The sequence below is a fragment of the Falco biarmicus genome, chromosome 10, assembly GCF_023638135.1.
Source record: "Falco biarmicus isolate bFalBia1 chromosome 10, bFalBia1.pri, whole genome shotgun sequence".
Lineage (NCBI taxonomy): Eukaryota > Metazoa > Chordata > Aves > Falconiformes > Falconidae > Falco > Falco biarmicus.
In genome coordinates this window covers 37,108,966-37,124,719 of record NC_079297.1, presented here as the reverse complement: position 1 = coordinate 37,124,719, position 15,754 = coordinate 37,108,966, and the positions used below count along the sequence as shown (strand labels likewise).

General features: G+C 42.8%; 1 protein-coding gene across 2 annotated transcripts in view; it reads right to left on the bottom strand.

The window, feature by feature from the left end:
* Positions 1 to 1,558: 1,558 nt before the first annotated feature.
* Positions 1,559 to 15,754, bottom strand: part of KCNQ1 (potassium voltage-gated channel subfamily Q member 1) — a 362,823-nt gene continuing 348,627 nt past the window's right edge. For both annotated transcript variants that reach the window (XM_056354505.1, XM_056354506.1), the window contains one exon: positions 1,559 to 3,639. In XM_056354505.1, coding sequence (XP_056210480.1) covers positions 3,439 to 3,639 — 201 coding nt within the window. In that variant the 3' untranslated portion in view covers positions 1,559 to 3,438. The remainder of the gene's footprint in view (positions 3,640 to 15,754) is intronic.

Genomic DNA, 15,754 nt, shown 5'->3' with positions numbered 1-15,754 from the left:
GACTCGCCCTGAGGTCACTCTGTAGATTAACACTGAGGCCAGACACAGTGCTTCTGTCTCCTGAATCCCAACACACCCCCCTAACAAGGAGCCTGTGCTTTTGCTCATCTCCCAAACCTCCTCCCTTGCACACACCTCCCTCCTCCTCCCCCCATTAATCTTTCTTTTTGCAAACTTGCACAGTCATCTGCCTCTGCTGCAGACTGAGGCAGGGTGAGATTTCATCACCACCTTCAGCTGGGCAGACACTCGTTTCTCCTCCTCTCCTATTCACTGGCTTCCTACCTGCCGTATCTGGCATAGCACCCATACCCTGCTAGGCTGGGGAAGCTGACCCAGCTCATGTTTTTTTTAGATGACCTTTTTTCAGCTGCCCTTTATTTTTTTCAGCAGGGATGGGGCTCCAGGCCTAGCTTACACCAGTCTTGATACGCAAACTGCTGTTGAGCTGTTCTAAGTGACTCCTTTCAGCAGCCTCAGATGCCTTTATTTTAACACGGTTTACAAAAACAGGTTAGGAAATTATAAAGTCAAGGCTTTGCCTACCTTACAGTTTCCTTAGCTTCCCTTCAGCCTATTTACAGACATTTCCTACCCACTTAAAAAGCCCTGCTCTGGACAGCTCAGATGACAAGCAGACATCGGCAGGTAAGGTTTCAGCAGGAAGCCATACTCACTGTGCCCTGTCTACTGGTGAACTGCTCAGCTCATCTCCCTGCTGCTGCTGGTCCACAATGCTCTGTGAAAGAAAGATGCTGAGGTGCCTACTTCCAGGAGAAGTCATTGAGGTATGAAGCCCCAGCAGGCAAGATAAATCCAGTCTGGTCTTCTGGGCAGAGAGGCCAGACCTGTCCCCTGGGGGCACTTGGGGACGGCTAGCCCCAGCAGCGACACAGCACGTTTGGAGGGCTCATTTTATGACATCCCACTTCTGCCAGGAAAATGGATCATCTTCTTTTCCTTGGGGTGAGGCGAATGATCAGATTTGAGGCAGCAGGTCTCAGAGCCGGTGCTCTTTCTTCTGACACAATCAGCTGGACCCAGGTGAGGAATGACCGACATTGCGACCACTCACCACCAGCCTTGAGAATCTGTAAAACCTGGTTATTCCCAGGATTCTGGTAACAGTGAGTTTCAGATGGAAATAAACCAACGGATGCATCAAGAAAGGGAAATGATCTTTCACATGAAATGTTTGCTATGCCAGACTGTTATCACTGAGATTAGCTGCCAAACTGAAAATGCAGCCATGGTCTTGGGAACAAACATGTAGGAATGGATGGATGCATTTTCTAGTTAATACAATGCCCCTAGACATGCACAGACCTGGCTGCCTCCAGCACAGGCTACAAGACACACCTTTCTCCCCAAAGCCACCCCAGCTGATTAAGTCCTGTGTTATTTCTCTAGTGAAGAACCAGCAGCAGGTTTCCAGTCTTGCATCGCAAATAACGCATCTGTACGCTGAACAGCAGGCTAAGAGAAAAAAAGGAAAGCAAAGCTGACAGCTTTCCTGTATCAAGTGTCTGGATTTTAGAATAACCAAAAGACATGGCACTCTTGTCCTGCATTTTATTAGGAAATTAACAGGCTGATTGATAACCTGAAATTACATAGTGAATCTCATTTGAAAAATGTTTAAAATCATGACAACAATTTTGATTTCTATAAAACATAATGCCCAGATACAATTCCTGTTTATGCCTGTAAATTTCTACACCCTTAACATTTATCTACTGTACAGCAGAAAGGCTGGGTAATTGTAACATAATCTGTAAAGTTAAATGCAGTATACTTCTCTCTGCAGTCCAAGAGAAAGAGATGAAATGTTGGAAAGAAAGCCTGGAATGCACACAGCACTGTGAGAAGGTTCCCTGTGGTCTCAGATCATTACACATCAGCATTTCAGACTGCTCAGAGATATGAAAGCCCAGTGACGTTAACTGCTGCGCAAAGGTACAAGGCTTTAGGACAACAGTTTTCCAGGAGAGGGAGAGAGACAGCGTGGGGTGCAGGCTCTGCAGCGAGGGGAACAGGGCCCACTGGACGTGTGATGCTCAAAGTGCAAGAGCTGATAAATCTGCCAACATCTCCCTCCTTTGCCAGTGGCATGGGCTACCACCACGCTGGACTAAAGAGCTTTTCCTGACACATGGTCAGCTGTAAGGATATTCCCGTGCAAAGTAGGGCTGACATGGTACAGGTGCTGACTATCTGCAAGGGCTGAATTTCAACCTTCGTAATCAAAGCCCAAATCCTGCTCATGTTGTACATGTGAAAAACCCCATCAAGCCGAATGCTGCTGGCTTTATGGCAGAGATCACACGGGGTTCAGTTCCGTGGGTGAGGCCCGCGGTCCTCTGAACTAGAGCTGGCACCTTTCAGTACCAAATGACTCTTGTACAGAGCTGAGTTTCTCAAGACATCATTTTGGAAACTATTCACATTGTCATATATGCTGTCTGGACGAGAGATGCTTTCCCAAACTGGGGCCTCGATTCCTGTGAGGATTGCGGATGCTCAGGAACTGGCCAGCTCAAGCACTTGACCAGCAAGTCCAGACATTTCAGCCTGTTGTACTATTCTTGGCAACTGTAAGCTAAAAAATAGATTTAAGAAGTAGTGGGCCTTCTTTTTAAAAAGTTATTTCAGGACAAGTACATTCAGACCACCGTGTTTTCTATTTATATATAAATTCTTTGGCAACAATTTTCTAGAAAGCAGAATCATTTTTTCTATGTAATACTTCATTGCCTCCCCATGAAAACCTGATATCTGAAAAAATCTATAGCACTTTCCACTATAAATAGTATTGTTCCAGATTAAGGATTAGTTCCTCCCTGAAGAAAAACAGATTTTAAAAATCTGGTCATTATTGATAACTGTTTATGTAGCAACGTTAAAATAAAACAGAAAAAGAAAATTGTTCAGTATATGGTTTGTCATTCTTTAGAATGTTAGTGTGTATTTATACAATAAAACCAACATAAGTTATCCTAATTCTTTAAAAAAACCTTATTAGTAGAAATATATTGCTATCTGCAGATTCATAAACAGAATGCACTTTTTCCATCTAAGTTCAAGTATTATTAGAATATTATTATTACTATTATTATTATTAAAGGAGCTCTAAATCCTTGCCATTTTGCCCGTCTTTACATTGGTTTGGTCTTTCTGAGAAATACCGAGTTGTGACCATTTGTTTGTGAACAAAATCAGCGTGGTGCTTCTGGAAGTTTTGCTGGGCAGAAGACAGCCTGGCAATCCTTTGGCTGTTACGAGTGGCTTTGGAAGAGAGTATCTGAGACTTAGTGGCATAGATACAGTAGTCGCGTGTTGTCTTGGATGGCCGATGAACTTCGTTCCTCCCAGGTTCTCAACACTCAGTCCCATCTAAAGGAGAAAAGTGGGAGGAACCCAACCTGAACTTACACCACATCAGGATATATCATCTTCATTTCTCCTCGGTACTGTCAGTTGCTCGTAGGTTGGCAGGGTGTTATTAGCGAGGAAAAGATCCGAACTGACATTGTTGCCTCTCTGAGAGGTTCTGTTGTTCCCTTGATCCCCCTGCTGACGGGAAACCAGGTGATGCAGCATATCTGTAATGAGGTTCAGCTTCTGGTCCATTTGTGTAACCTACAAAGGCAAAGGGCCACTTTTTTAGTAGCAGCACGTGAGGAAATGGCAACAAACCCTGTGATACAAATGCGATATTAAAATGACAGTTTCCTTAATTGGGATCGTGACAACCTCTATGAAATCGCCACAGATTCATGGTTCGTCAAACAGAGCATTAGAAATTCAACGGACCAGGTCAGAGCTGGATGAGGACAGGCCTGTTAATACTCACCTCTGGGATGTGTTTCGACCCTCATTTTACACCTGGGTGAACACAGGACAAACGGGCATGTAAAGAGATGTGCTGGGACAGAGAACTAAGCCCCAATCTGAGTTTCTGTTGGTCTTTGTTTTTATTGTGTCCATATTTTTTTGAAAACATGATAAAACTTCTGACACGCTTATATGCCTTAATAATATCAATAGGGTCTAGCAAGTATCTGCCCTACTTGCTGGGAACTCACCAACTCTAAGCGAGGACTGAGGGATGCTCCTTGTGATGCTTGGGCTGGCTCAGCAGCGCAGGGCAGGGACTGCCCGCGGGTACCCTTGCTGCTGCGCACGTCTGCGGCCAGGGCTGCGTGTGGGGACTGACTCAGTTTTAAGCTGTCACCCCCCAGCGCCACGGCGTTCACCAGGATTGCTGTTCGAGTGACATGATTTGCAGCAAGTCAGAAACTCCTCTAAGAAGGGTGAAAGCTAATCTCCCTCTGGGTGGCTGCAGGGGAAGGTTCAGTCTGAATCCATAATGCGCATCTTCTTCTGCCTTTAGACAGAAGCTCCTTAAATTATTTAATTCCTCTTCTTTGCTTGTTCTCCCTTCCTTCTAATATTTAGGATAAAATATAATGAAAAATCAGGGTATCTAACAGAGGCTAGGCCATGCATTTATCCAAAACTGAGACTCTATTGTACTCAGAGGAGAGTCAAGAATGAAATGTTTCAAGGAGCACCACAGATTCAGACTCTGGTTTCTTGCCTTTCCCAGTCAAGATGTAACCTGCGTCTCCCCTTTATCTGGTGTGTGGAGCCTCCTCTCTGCACTGACTCCAATGCACCGAGTGAGAGGTCCTGAGGGCTAGATGGGCGCTTCCAGCTTCGCCGTCCTGCCCAGTCCTGCCCCTGGGCACAGCAAACATTGAACTTGGGCAGCAAGTGTCTGCCTTACGGCCCCCTGCTCTCTTCTGCAAGCATAACAAGAAAACCTCAGTTTTGCTATGGTAGGGTCTGGCCCATTGATCCACAGGGATCCTAAAATCCTAAGTAAATTCTAGACAAAAAGATGATACGCTTTAAAGAGGGAAAAGAAAATAAGCAGAAAAAAACCAAAAAAACCATGATAGGAATAAATTGCTGCCTAAAATATCTGCTAAAAAGTAGTGAAAGGCACATAAAACCGCCAGAGAGAGCATGAGTGGGAGCAATTTATATATGCCTGGCTATCATCCAAGCATCACACAGGACAGTAAAAGACAGTAAGGCTGAGCAGAACATCAACAAACCTGGAGGATTTCACCAGAAACTAAAATGTTTTTCCACTGTAGAGAAAATGCTGTGTTTTTTTCAAAGACTTTGTACAACTGGTAGGGAAGCAGATACAGTGATTTAAAAATATGAGGTGCCAGAGATTTATACTTTGCAGCTGGTTTTGAAAACATTAGGCAAAGCACCCTAGATGGTACATGAAACACTAGCAATTCTGGATGGAAATGGCTGTTGAAAGATGAGATTCTTCAAATGAGGAAGCTGAAGAACACATAAGTTCAAGATTTCTAGAAGGAAATACAGATGGAAAATTGAGCAGATCATCAGATTTTAATTTCATCACTATTTGTTCACTCCCTTAAAAAGGCATGCTTCACCCAAGCGGTGCCCAGCACGGATGGCAAACTCGTGATGCTCCAGGCGTGACAGCAGAGATCAGGGCTAGTGAAGCCTGCAGAAAGATCTCATTCCTGCGTACCCTGCTGGCCAGGCACCACTTGCTTTCTGAGCCAGCTGCACTGGAAGGACCGTGGTGGAAGACTGCAGACAAACAGCTATCCTCAGAGTCCAAAGGGCAACTCTTCCTCTAACAAGAAATGTCCTTTTGTTAGTTATTCTAAACTAACTGGGGGATTCATATATATATATACATATATATATATATATATATATACCTTAATTTGCGATTCCAGACAGGGATTACCAAGGAAAAACAGGCTGAAGATGTATCTGGAAAACGTGCATTTATGAAACCCTTACAGTGATGAGCTATTGAACATGACAGTAGATTGGACTGAGATCTGGATAGTCCTTCAACAGCTGTGCATCTTGGTGATGAAGTACTGGAGAGAAGTGAGATGTGAATATTCTTGCTGGGAAATAAATTCCCAGAGATAATTGTCTAATTTTTCCTAGGGAACAAGGCTTGGCTGCTGCAGCTGTGGAGTGCAGGAGGCTCACAGAAGCAGAGGCAGAAGCTAGTTGCTGTTGAGCTGAGCCACATCAGATAAAAAGTAGACCTTCGTCTTCCATGTTCCTGCTTATTGGGGTAGGGCTCTGAAGCCACAAAGCTTTTGTGGAGGGAGGTCCAGATAGCTAGTTCTGTTTAATTGCTGTTTGATCAGTTTTGCTTTCCAATAAAGCCATCCATTCATTTCCCAGGGAGTTCTGCACTGTGAAGGGCTTGCTCCAAGACACACTGAAGTCAGTGGTAGTTTTTGGCAATCGCTGACTTCCAGTGACTTCAGCAGGCTCTGGATCAATCTCGGACTGATTCATCAATCCCAAATAGTAACATATTCTTTGGATATTACACGAGAAGGAGCAGTCTGCATTTCTGTACATTGCTCTGCTCATGCTTCTTGGAGCTGGACCAGAAAAGATGACATTTGCAAATGAGGTGGCAATGGGATGACGGGCCCCCGTCCTCAGTTCTGCCAAAGGGCTGTCTGCTTAAAGTATGAGACGTTTTAAAGAGAGAAGTAAAAGCCACCAGAAGGCAACTTCCATCGTCATCACAGGCCTCTGATGTGCAAGAATAAGAGGCTTGCTTATTAGCGTGCCCAATCCGCCCATCCCCATCCAAACACACATCACGAAATACATCGTTTCCTTGTTTGCTGCAGAGATGATCATACCCACTAGAAAAATGTCATCGTGAGCAGTACCCTTTTTATTAAACTGGCTTTATGCACTTAGCATGGAGAAGTGTATCATCTCCCCCAAACTTTCAAACACACTTCCTTGATTAGAAATTAGCTGTGATGCCAGAATGAATAAAAGTAAAGCAAACAGAAAAACTGCTGATGTTGCTATAATCTTAACTGCTTTGGACAACTCTGATCCCTGTACTTAAGGCAGCAAACAGTGTTAATTATACAGAAAAATAACTCAGGCTGATTTGTTTCTTTTAGGAAAAACTAAGTAAGCTCTTTCTAGCTGATTTATGTTTCATTAGAAGCATGAAGTTTGGATAATCAAATTTTTAATATGCAAATAATTTCCTTTGTATTTTAGAGCTTTTGGGGAGAGGAAGCAGTGCTTGAAACCCTTCAGAAAATACACACCACAGTTATTCCTAAGTCTTACTGAAATATCATATGAAAACAAGATTTTTCCATCCTCTGAGATAAGTTGTTTTTTTTTTTTTTAAAAAAAAAGATCCATGAGGCATAGATTAAGCACAGATGGAGAGAGGCAGATTTAAACAAGTTTTGAACCTAGCTCTTCAAAATTAATAAACCAATCCCATCTACGCAGTGCACTAGGGGAAAAAAAACAAACCACCAAATAGTTCTTCACAAAGGCTGAAAGATTAGAGCACAAATCTTGAAATGGCACATCATGAAGAAATTTAGCTATGCTACAGAACAGATTTTTGCTTTCCCTAAGAAGTCACAGAGGCACTTGACTACTCTGACATCTCACGTGATGGACTGGTGGCGATGATGTGGTTGCTGTGAACCACAAAGTCCTCTTAGGTCATGTTTCCAGGAGCAGCAGTCCTCTACAATGGCTATCAAGTGACACGCCAACATTTATAAAGGTATCAAAAGCATTCCAGGTGGTGGTAGCGAACAAGACAGAGACTGTTCTTGTGATGAGAGGTGAGAACTAAATAATCAACAATTTACCCATTAAAATTCTGCAGATCTTGACATTATATTAATTTTAAATGACCTTTAATTTTACGCACTAACAAATTCATGGTGCGATTCAGAACATAACATGTGACACTGAATGTCTTGTCTTGCTTTTTTTTAAAAAAAACAAACCAGATAGAAGCCCGAGAGGCTCCAGGGACACCTGGAGGAAAGCCTCCTTCAGGTACCCCTGTAAGAGAGAGCATCTCAAAAGAGCAGCACTCTGGAGACCCGCTCCCAAAGCCGCTTGTAGAGAGTTACTGGGAAGGAGCCAGGAGAGATGGGATTACAGAGCTGAGGGGAGCGGTGCTTTCAGCCATGGTTATTCAGGACAGCGGGGAAGCTGAAAGACAAAATTTGGAGTCTGGCACAATTTAGGCCACAAAGTCCACAAATGATGAATAAGTTCTGCCAGGCGCTGCTCCGTGATCTGGAGGGATCAGCATCGATTACCGCTGTCAATTACAGCTGTCTCATCTGTACACCTTCATTCTCATTCTGAGATTTCAAAAGTAAATATTATTAAGGGCAAAAATCATAGTCCCTTTAGAGACAATGGTGGTTCATAACTACCTGTGTTCTAAATGCGGTTGACTGATTAAACAAATGATTTGTGCTGAATCAAGAGATCTTTTTATCAGCACAGTGCTCACTCAGTGGGTTCAGGGGGACCGTGCTGGTTCTCAATACAGAAAGCCAAGCATGAAGCTGCTAAAGGAGAAGAGGAAAACCAGAACGCAAGCGACACTTGGCTGAATGAAAATGTGATAAAGGAAAATTTCAGCTACTTTTCCAACATTAGGCTCCCAAGTCTGCTACCCTGACTTATCTCGAGTACCATTCATTCCTGAGGGTGCAGCTTTTTAGCTCAAAGTGGACCAACTCTTTAAGGCACTTTTTTGAAATAACTGATGACTGGGGAGATCTTCAGGTGTTTATCACTCCTGGTGGCCTGTTAATAAGGAGGACCCTATTGCTCTGCAGTGTGGCAAACCTGTAGGGAAGGAAAATGATGCTTTCTTCATCTGGGCATCCTCATAAGCAATGTTGTGTAGACTCCTTAACATGATCGCTATTCAATACAGTACTCAGCAATAAGCTAGCTTTATATTTCAGAAAAACACACAAAAATGTCCTTTCTGTTAACAAAATCATTGTCATGAACACTAACTAGCAACTCAGTTGAAGAAAAGATAAGAGGTAAAAAATACTCTTGAACTTATGATACCTGCTAATGGCAACAATATGAAGGGAGGTATCACTGTCAGGCAGTACTCAAGAAAATGGTAAGTGTGTTCTGTGAGAGGAGGTGTGGTTATAAATCACATTTTTCCTTGGTGGGATCCACCCTATATAACTTATTGAGAATATGCGAGGAAGCTTCAGAGAGCAGCTTCCCTGGCTCTTCTCCTTGCTAAGTCCCTACGCATTTTGGTATCTCAATATTTCTAAAAGTTAATGCTTCAGTTTTGAGGGCCCTGTGGACAAGCACAAATTTGGCGTTAGGAGTGGCTTTCTGGAGAAGCTCAGGGATAGGTATTGGAACCTTCACAGAAATTTGTTTTAAACATTTGCCTAGAACTGTAACAAGTGGCAGGAGAGACCAACAATTTCGGTATTATTAAAGAAAGCTTCTTTCTTCAGGTGCATGATTGTTCAAAAATCATGGGAAGAGTCTGTCTTCTGTTTACAGCACCCAAGATCCCAGATTCTTGTGACCCCCCCTTTTCAGAGCTTCTGGATTTGGTTGGTTTGTTTTGTTGCCAGAGATGAGGCAGCACTCTTGCTGGAGGTTATATACCCGTCGCTGAGGTGTTTATAGGAGAACGTAATCTGCGTGGAGGGAGATTTGTTCTCCAGACTGTCTGCATGTTCTCTTGAGAGCTGGCCAAAGAAGGGCGTACGTGTGCGGTGGCTGGGGGGGGAGCAGAGGAAGCGGAGCCGGTGAGAAAACCCTCTCCTCTACTGTGAGATGACTCATCGCCAGACAGATAAAAGGCTGAGCTTCTGAGGAATGGAATTAGCAGGTTTTGAAGGCTGCATGTCACAAGTCACTTTCTAGTCAATGAAAATGTTATATAAACAGTGTAACCACTGTCTTTACTGTCAAATAAAATGGTTAACTTCGAGACAAAAGACATCTTCGGAAAGAAAGGCACTTGCTACATGCTGTGTCCCAGATTCAGCTCTCTTGCATAAAGCTATCGGTGCCAATCTTTGCTCTGAGATACTAAAAATTGTTCTGTTTTTTCAGTAAACGAACTGTTCCTGGTCTCATCTTACTCTATATTTTTATAGTAAAATATTTCCCCTGCACTTCTCAAAAGTGCAAAACCTCCTCTTATTTATTGTAGTAGTAACCCTTAAATGGCTGCTGGAAATTCACACACACCAGGGTGTGCCGCTTGTGCTTCCAACAGAGGGTGATGGCCTGGGACTGGGAAGAAACTTCTGAGTCCCTGAGTCAGGGTCAGAGCTCAGGAACAACCAAGATTTGTGCACCAGTCACTGGCTCCGATTCTCCAGAAGTTACCTTGACACCAGCCGGCCTGACTTGGCACAGTGAATTCCTAATGCACTGTACGGGAACTCGGTTTTGTCACGGATTTTTCTTAATTCCATTGGGAAGTAAAGGAAACTGGCGACACCAGTATGTGGCGATCTGATTACTGGCTGCAACACTTGTGGCATTTTAAAGTAATTTTTGTTTGTTTGAGGAATTTTGTCCTGATTGTGCAGCGCAAGCTCTAGGGTATGAGATGCTCAAGTTATAGGAAATAGGAGAAATGGCAGGGTTGATTGATGCATTCTTTCTTTTCATTAGAACTGGGAAAGCAATTTTGATAAGCAAGTAACTACTGCAGAGAATTGTCTTTTTCTTTTCTGAATGTCTTTTTCCCCAAATGAAAGCCACCTTTTTCTAAAGGCTTCCTCAAAGTTTCTGGAAATATGACATCTCTGGGTAACTGTTCACTCAGCTCCATTTCTTTCATGTGGATGTTCACGATTCTTGGAAGAGTGTAGGTTACAACCATGATGCCATTTTTCAGATTAGATGTCTCCCTTGAATTCTGTTTGAAAATGACAATAGTAAGAGACATGCCCTGACAGGTCAAATGCTGAAAAACCGGTATGAAAAAGCCACTTCAGTAATATGTGATTAAATAAGTAACATAGTATAAAACACAGCATATGTGTTACCAAACACAGAATATTGGCAGCATGTTTTTATAACTGCCTTTTTTACGATACCACTGCTTTTCCCCAAATGAAAATGATGACCAGCCTTTAGGAACAGCAGTAGCTGAAGAAGATGCTATGCAACAAAACGGAAACCTTCCCAGCTGGCCTTGACTATCTCCAGCCACTCACGTACAACTCGGGTAAATAATCCTTGTGCGAACAAATGCTGCAGCTCAGCAGCAGGAAAAACTTTGGGTCTAAGAGGAACTATTAAATGATACCTACAAAGAAACAAGCGGCAATGACAGACGCTGTGCTTGTGTGAGATCGCAGTTCCTGTAAGAACTTAAAAATGATGAGAAATAAACAGAAATCAAAAGTTGATTTGGTTTGCACATGCCACCTTCATAAAGTGATGTGGCTGTAACTTGCTGCTTGAGTAAAGGAAGCAAGGTAAGATGAGTCTATACCTCTCCTTCTGACAAGGAGGTCAGCAGGACACTGGCACGTGGAAGAATTAAGTTACGGGAGAGTGAAATACACTTGGCTGGGGACTGTTACAGAGTACAAGACCTCAAAATATAGAAAGCTTTTGGGGCAGTGCTTACTTTAGAAACGGAGAAGATTCAGACAGGCCTGAGGGTGAAAAACAACTGGAAGGGGATGACCTAAACCACTGCTAGTCAAGACAGACATGAGGACCACGGGGGATGTGGCTGGAGGAGATAGTAAGGAGCAGAGACTGGACACGGCTGGCGTGTGGTGAGAGTGTGCTGGGAACGGTGGCCTCGGTTCAGTGCTTTTGTGGCTGCTATTAACAACTCCTTGCAAAAATATTTGGCTTATTTAAAACACCCAAACCAATGGAAATCAGTGTTTCCTGAGAACCTTTCAGTAGCTCTAGGTATAGCTTTGGGCCCTGAAGCCCCTTCGCTCACCCGTGGCTCCCGCAGCTCCCAAGCAGCCCTGCCGGCCTGGTGGCACCGGCTGCATGCCCACGTGTGCGTGGGGCTCGTGCAGCCGTCTGGCACCCGGAGGGCCACGGCCAAGCCGTTAACATTTGTGGTTGACTCTCATAGATAAATGAGACAAGGCTTGAAACACATGGAAATTTTCAGGTTAGGATAGTGTCCAAAATCTACAGACTTTGGCCCAGCACTGCCTCAGGATACAGCATTTTTTTCTCTAAAATATTACAAAGGTCAGGTATTTATTTTTTTTAACCCTTTCCTCTAAACAGAGTATCAGTAGATGAATGAGGTAGCTTGGAATGTTTTTCTCTCAATGCATGAAGCCAGGAAAATGAAGTTTAGGGTCTCGTCTCTAAATATAACTTTTATCAGAAGCTATTAAAGAAGATACACACCACCCCCCCCCTTCCCCCTATTAACTGAATACTATGGATTTTTCAAGAATTTGCTTATCTTCATTTACTACAGCCCCACCTTCGGGAAATAATATCTCTTTGACCAGACACAACTGTCTTCCGTCTCTGTTTAAAGTAAGACACAATTTGGCAATAAGAGAGGGATTCTTTCCTTACAAGTGAATCAATGATACCAAAAGTATGAGGAGTCTATGTATCCACAAGAATCACTGGACATCCATCTAGAACCATCATCATAAACAGTTTCCCAAATTATGCTTAAATTGAAATCCAGCCTTAGGGAGGATGTCAGACAGGCTTGAGATAATGAGAAATATAAGGGAAGTGTTGATCTAAGAAACCAGGAAAAAACTCTTATCTTTATGCAATTGTGTGGATGTAGTTATGGAATAAAGGGTGGTCGTTAGTGCATCGTCTATCCAAAGCACTGTGGGAGCCCCTGCGTGCCCCTCACATGCCCGCACTGCCAGCACCAAGCAGGGAAGGCTGTGGCAGTGAAGGTACCGTCCCACCTTCAAATACGCTGAACATCTTTAATGTTGGCTTGGAAGGAGAAGCACTAACAAAACCTTAATGATCTTTTCCCCTCTCCTGGGCAGATTTTCAGATCTCAAAGAAAACTTCAAAATGCTTTTCTGTTTTTTAATAAGACAGAAGGTTGGAAAACTGATTGCTTTCTCATTCTCACTCATGTTCTCGTTCAGCCAAACATTCCTATGCTGGGTCCTCCCGGCTGAGCACCCCGGTACCTGTATCTGCAGATACAGGCTTTCTGTTCAGCTAACAGGCACTCGTATTTCAGATGCTTCAGTTCCACAGATGTGAAGAAAACTCCCCGTGGTACTTGACTCTGGAGGACTCTTTCTGCTGGTTTAATCACGGCAGTACAGCCTCTGAATTTCACTCCATATTTTTGTTGTCAGAAGCCTGGCTATCAGACAACAGCTTTCCCCTAGCTGCAGATTCCCATTTCCAGTGTGGGACAGTGGCATATTTACAACACTTTAGGGTTAAAACAAAAAAGTAAAAGACCCAACTAGCATAAAAATACATCCCAAACACTTCTCCACAACAAAATGAACCCCAAAGCAAACCAGCAGCCCCCCCCCCCATTAAAGAAAACAAAAGTGACTAATCTTGACCTCTCTCCAAAGGGGAATGTTTTGCTTCTTGAATCCTTGGCTCTGGCTCTCGTATGATACTGAGACTATGACTAATAACCTCTTGCCGGAGTACTGCTGATAATTTCACCATTGGGTAGCTGTTCTCGTTCTGGATCATCATAGTATGCACGTAAGTTGCCAGGATTTTATTTTAAAAAACCACAAAGAATAACATATACACTCATAATCCCCCCGTGTTAGAAATACATTTTTCAGCTTTAACTGTTAGTCTTTGCCTGACAATTTTTCCTCCTTCCTCCATACTGTTATTTTTCAGATGCCTGCTACAAAACGGTCCCTTTTTTCCTTTCTTTCTCTCAAACACTTTTCCTAATTCAAAACAGATTTGAGACTGCTGCTCTTTTTTTAAGCAAATATGCCATGTATCACATCGAGTTAGGTCAGCATGGCTCATGTTAGATTTCACACTTCACCCGAATGAGGTATCTATACTGCTTTTCTAAGGGGATAAAGCCAAGCTAGGTGCACTGGGCTTTCTGGTTGGAATAGAAGGTGAGACACATCTATGGGTTATGGATGTGGTCTTATGGCATGGTATGACATGAGTAGGGAAGGGCACTGCTCTCTGCTTTTTGCTTGAAACATTGAAAACCAAGATGACTTCAACTGGGCTTTCAAAAAAAGATTTTTGGCCACTTCCTTTTTTAGAATCCACAATCTACTCATTATTTATGATCTGTAGTTACTAGACAGGCAAGGAAGGACACAAACTCCTTTGTACCTAAAAATGAGCTCACAAAGTTAATAACCATACAGTGACTTCTGCAGCAATCAAAAATGGAAGGGGAAAAGGAGTGGGGGAGAGAAAGGGAGAGAAGCAATTATAACAACAGTGAGTTTTGAGATTCCCTGAGGGCTGCTGGTAATTAAACCAACGGCAACATGAATCTCTGTTTGATGTGGTCATGAATTTGTTTTCAAAAGAAAAATGTTTAAAAAGATTCTTTCAAGAGAAATTTTTAGAGAACAAGCTCAGCATGAATTAGACCAGAAATACTTTGATAAATATTATTACGGAGAAGTCATTTATGGGCCGTGGCATGTGAAGGTTAGAAATCCTGGTGATAAATAAAGTGGCAAGTTTGCACCCATTCTGAACACACAAAACCAGGGCTGTATTCTTGTGTGCTCGAGTCTGCTCCTCAGAAAGGAGGCGGCCTCTTGTTTGCCATTGCATTAAGCTTTACAAAGACACAGATGCAAGACAGAAAATTTCAGTGGGAAAGCTCAGTGGAACGAAAGAAAACCACACACAATTCCAAAGGCACTTTTCATTGCCAGGGGCTGCACAGAGATCAGAGGTGAAATTTATTGGTGATAAACAGTCTGCAAGCCCACTCGACTCCCCCGGCCTTTCCAACCACTGTTCGATTCCACTGAAATCATATCCTCGGAAATATCTCCTTCAGAATACTCTAAAAATAAAAATGCTTTCATTTTGTAGAAATGTAGGCACCCAGAAGAACCACTGAAATCCAGAGAAGATGCAGGTGCTCTTCACCCTGTAAAATCAAGTTGCCTCGGACACCCCAAAACCACATTTCCTTCATTCACTGACTGCTTCAAAGCTTCAAAAATTCAAATTTGAAAAATTTCAAAGCTTCAAAGAGATGGATACAATCAATCACAAGTCAGCAAATAACCAATGAGTGAACTAGAATGTAATATATTTACCAGTGGAAACCCATGTTTAAAAGGAAAAGAAACTGCTTGTTGGCTGTCATGGTATTATTCATAAAGGCAAACTAGTAGATCTTATGGATACCAGGAGCAAAACTACAACAAAGGCAACCAACTGCTAATGAAGAAGGGTTTTCAGTCAAATTTCATGGGTCATACAAAGTCATTACCATGCCTGCAGGAGTTCAGCAGCTCTGCCAGTTGAATTCGCGGGAAATGAAGTGATTATTTTGTTATGCTTTTTGTAGTTTTAGACGTTTTTCTTTAAATTTCAATTTTCAATTTCTGAAACCAACCAGCTATGCGAGAATACCAGCTTAAATTTCCAGAGTTAGCTTCTAACCAAGATTATTGCAGAGGAAACCTTGAAAGCAGGTCTTCTGTGTACACTGAGGTCTCAGACACTCGGTTTTAAAGACTGATATCTATTTCCTTTTTTTTTTTTTTTTCCTTAAATACAACCATATGGCTTTAAGCCAGTTTCCCAACACTTTGGGGGCTTGATTCATTTTGCAAACGGAGAGAGATTATTTGGCTGCTGCCAGTAACAAGTTCTGCACGGGTAAACTTTC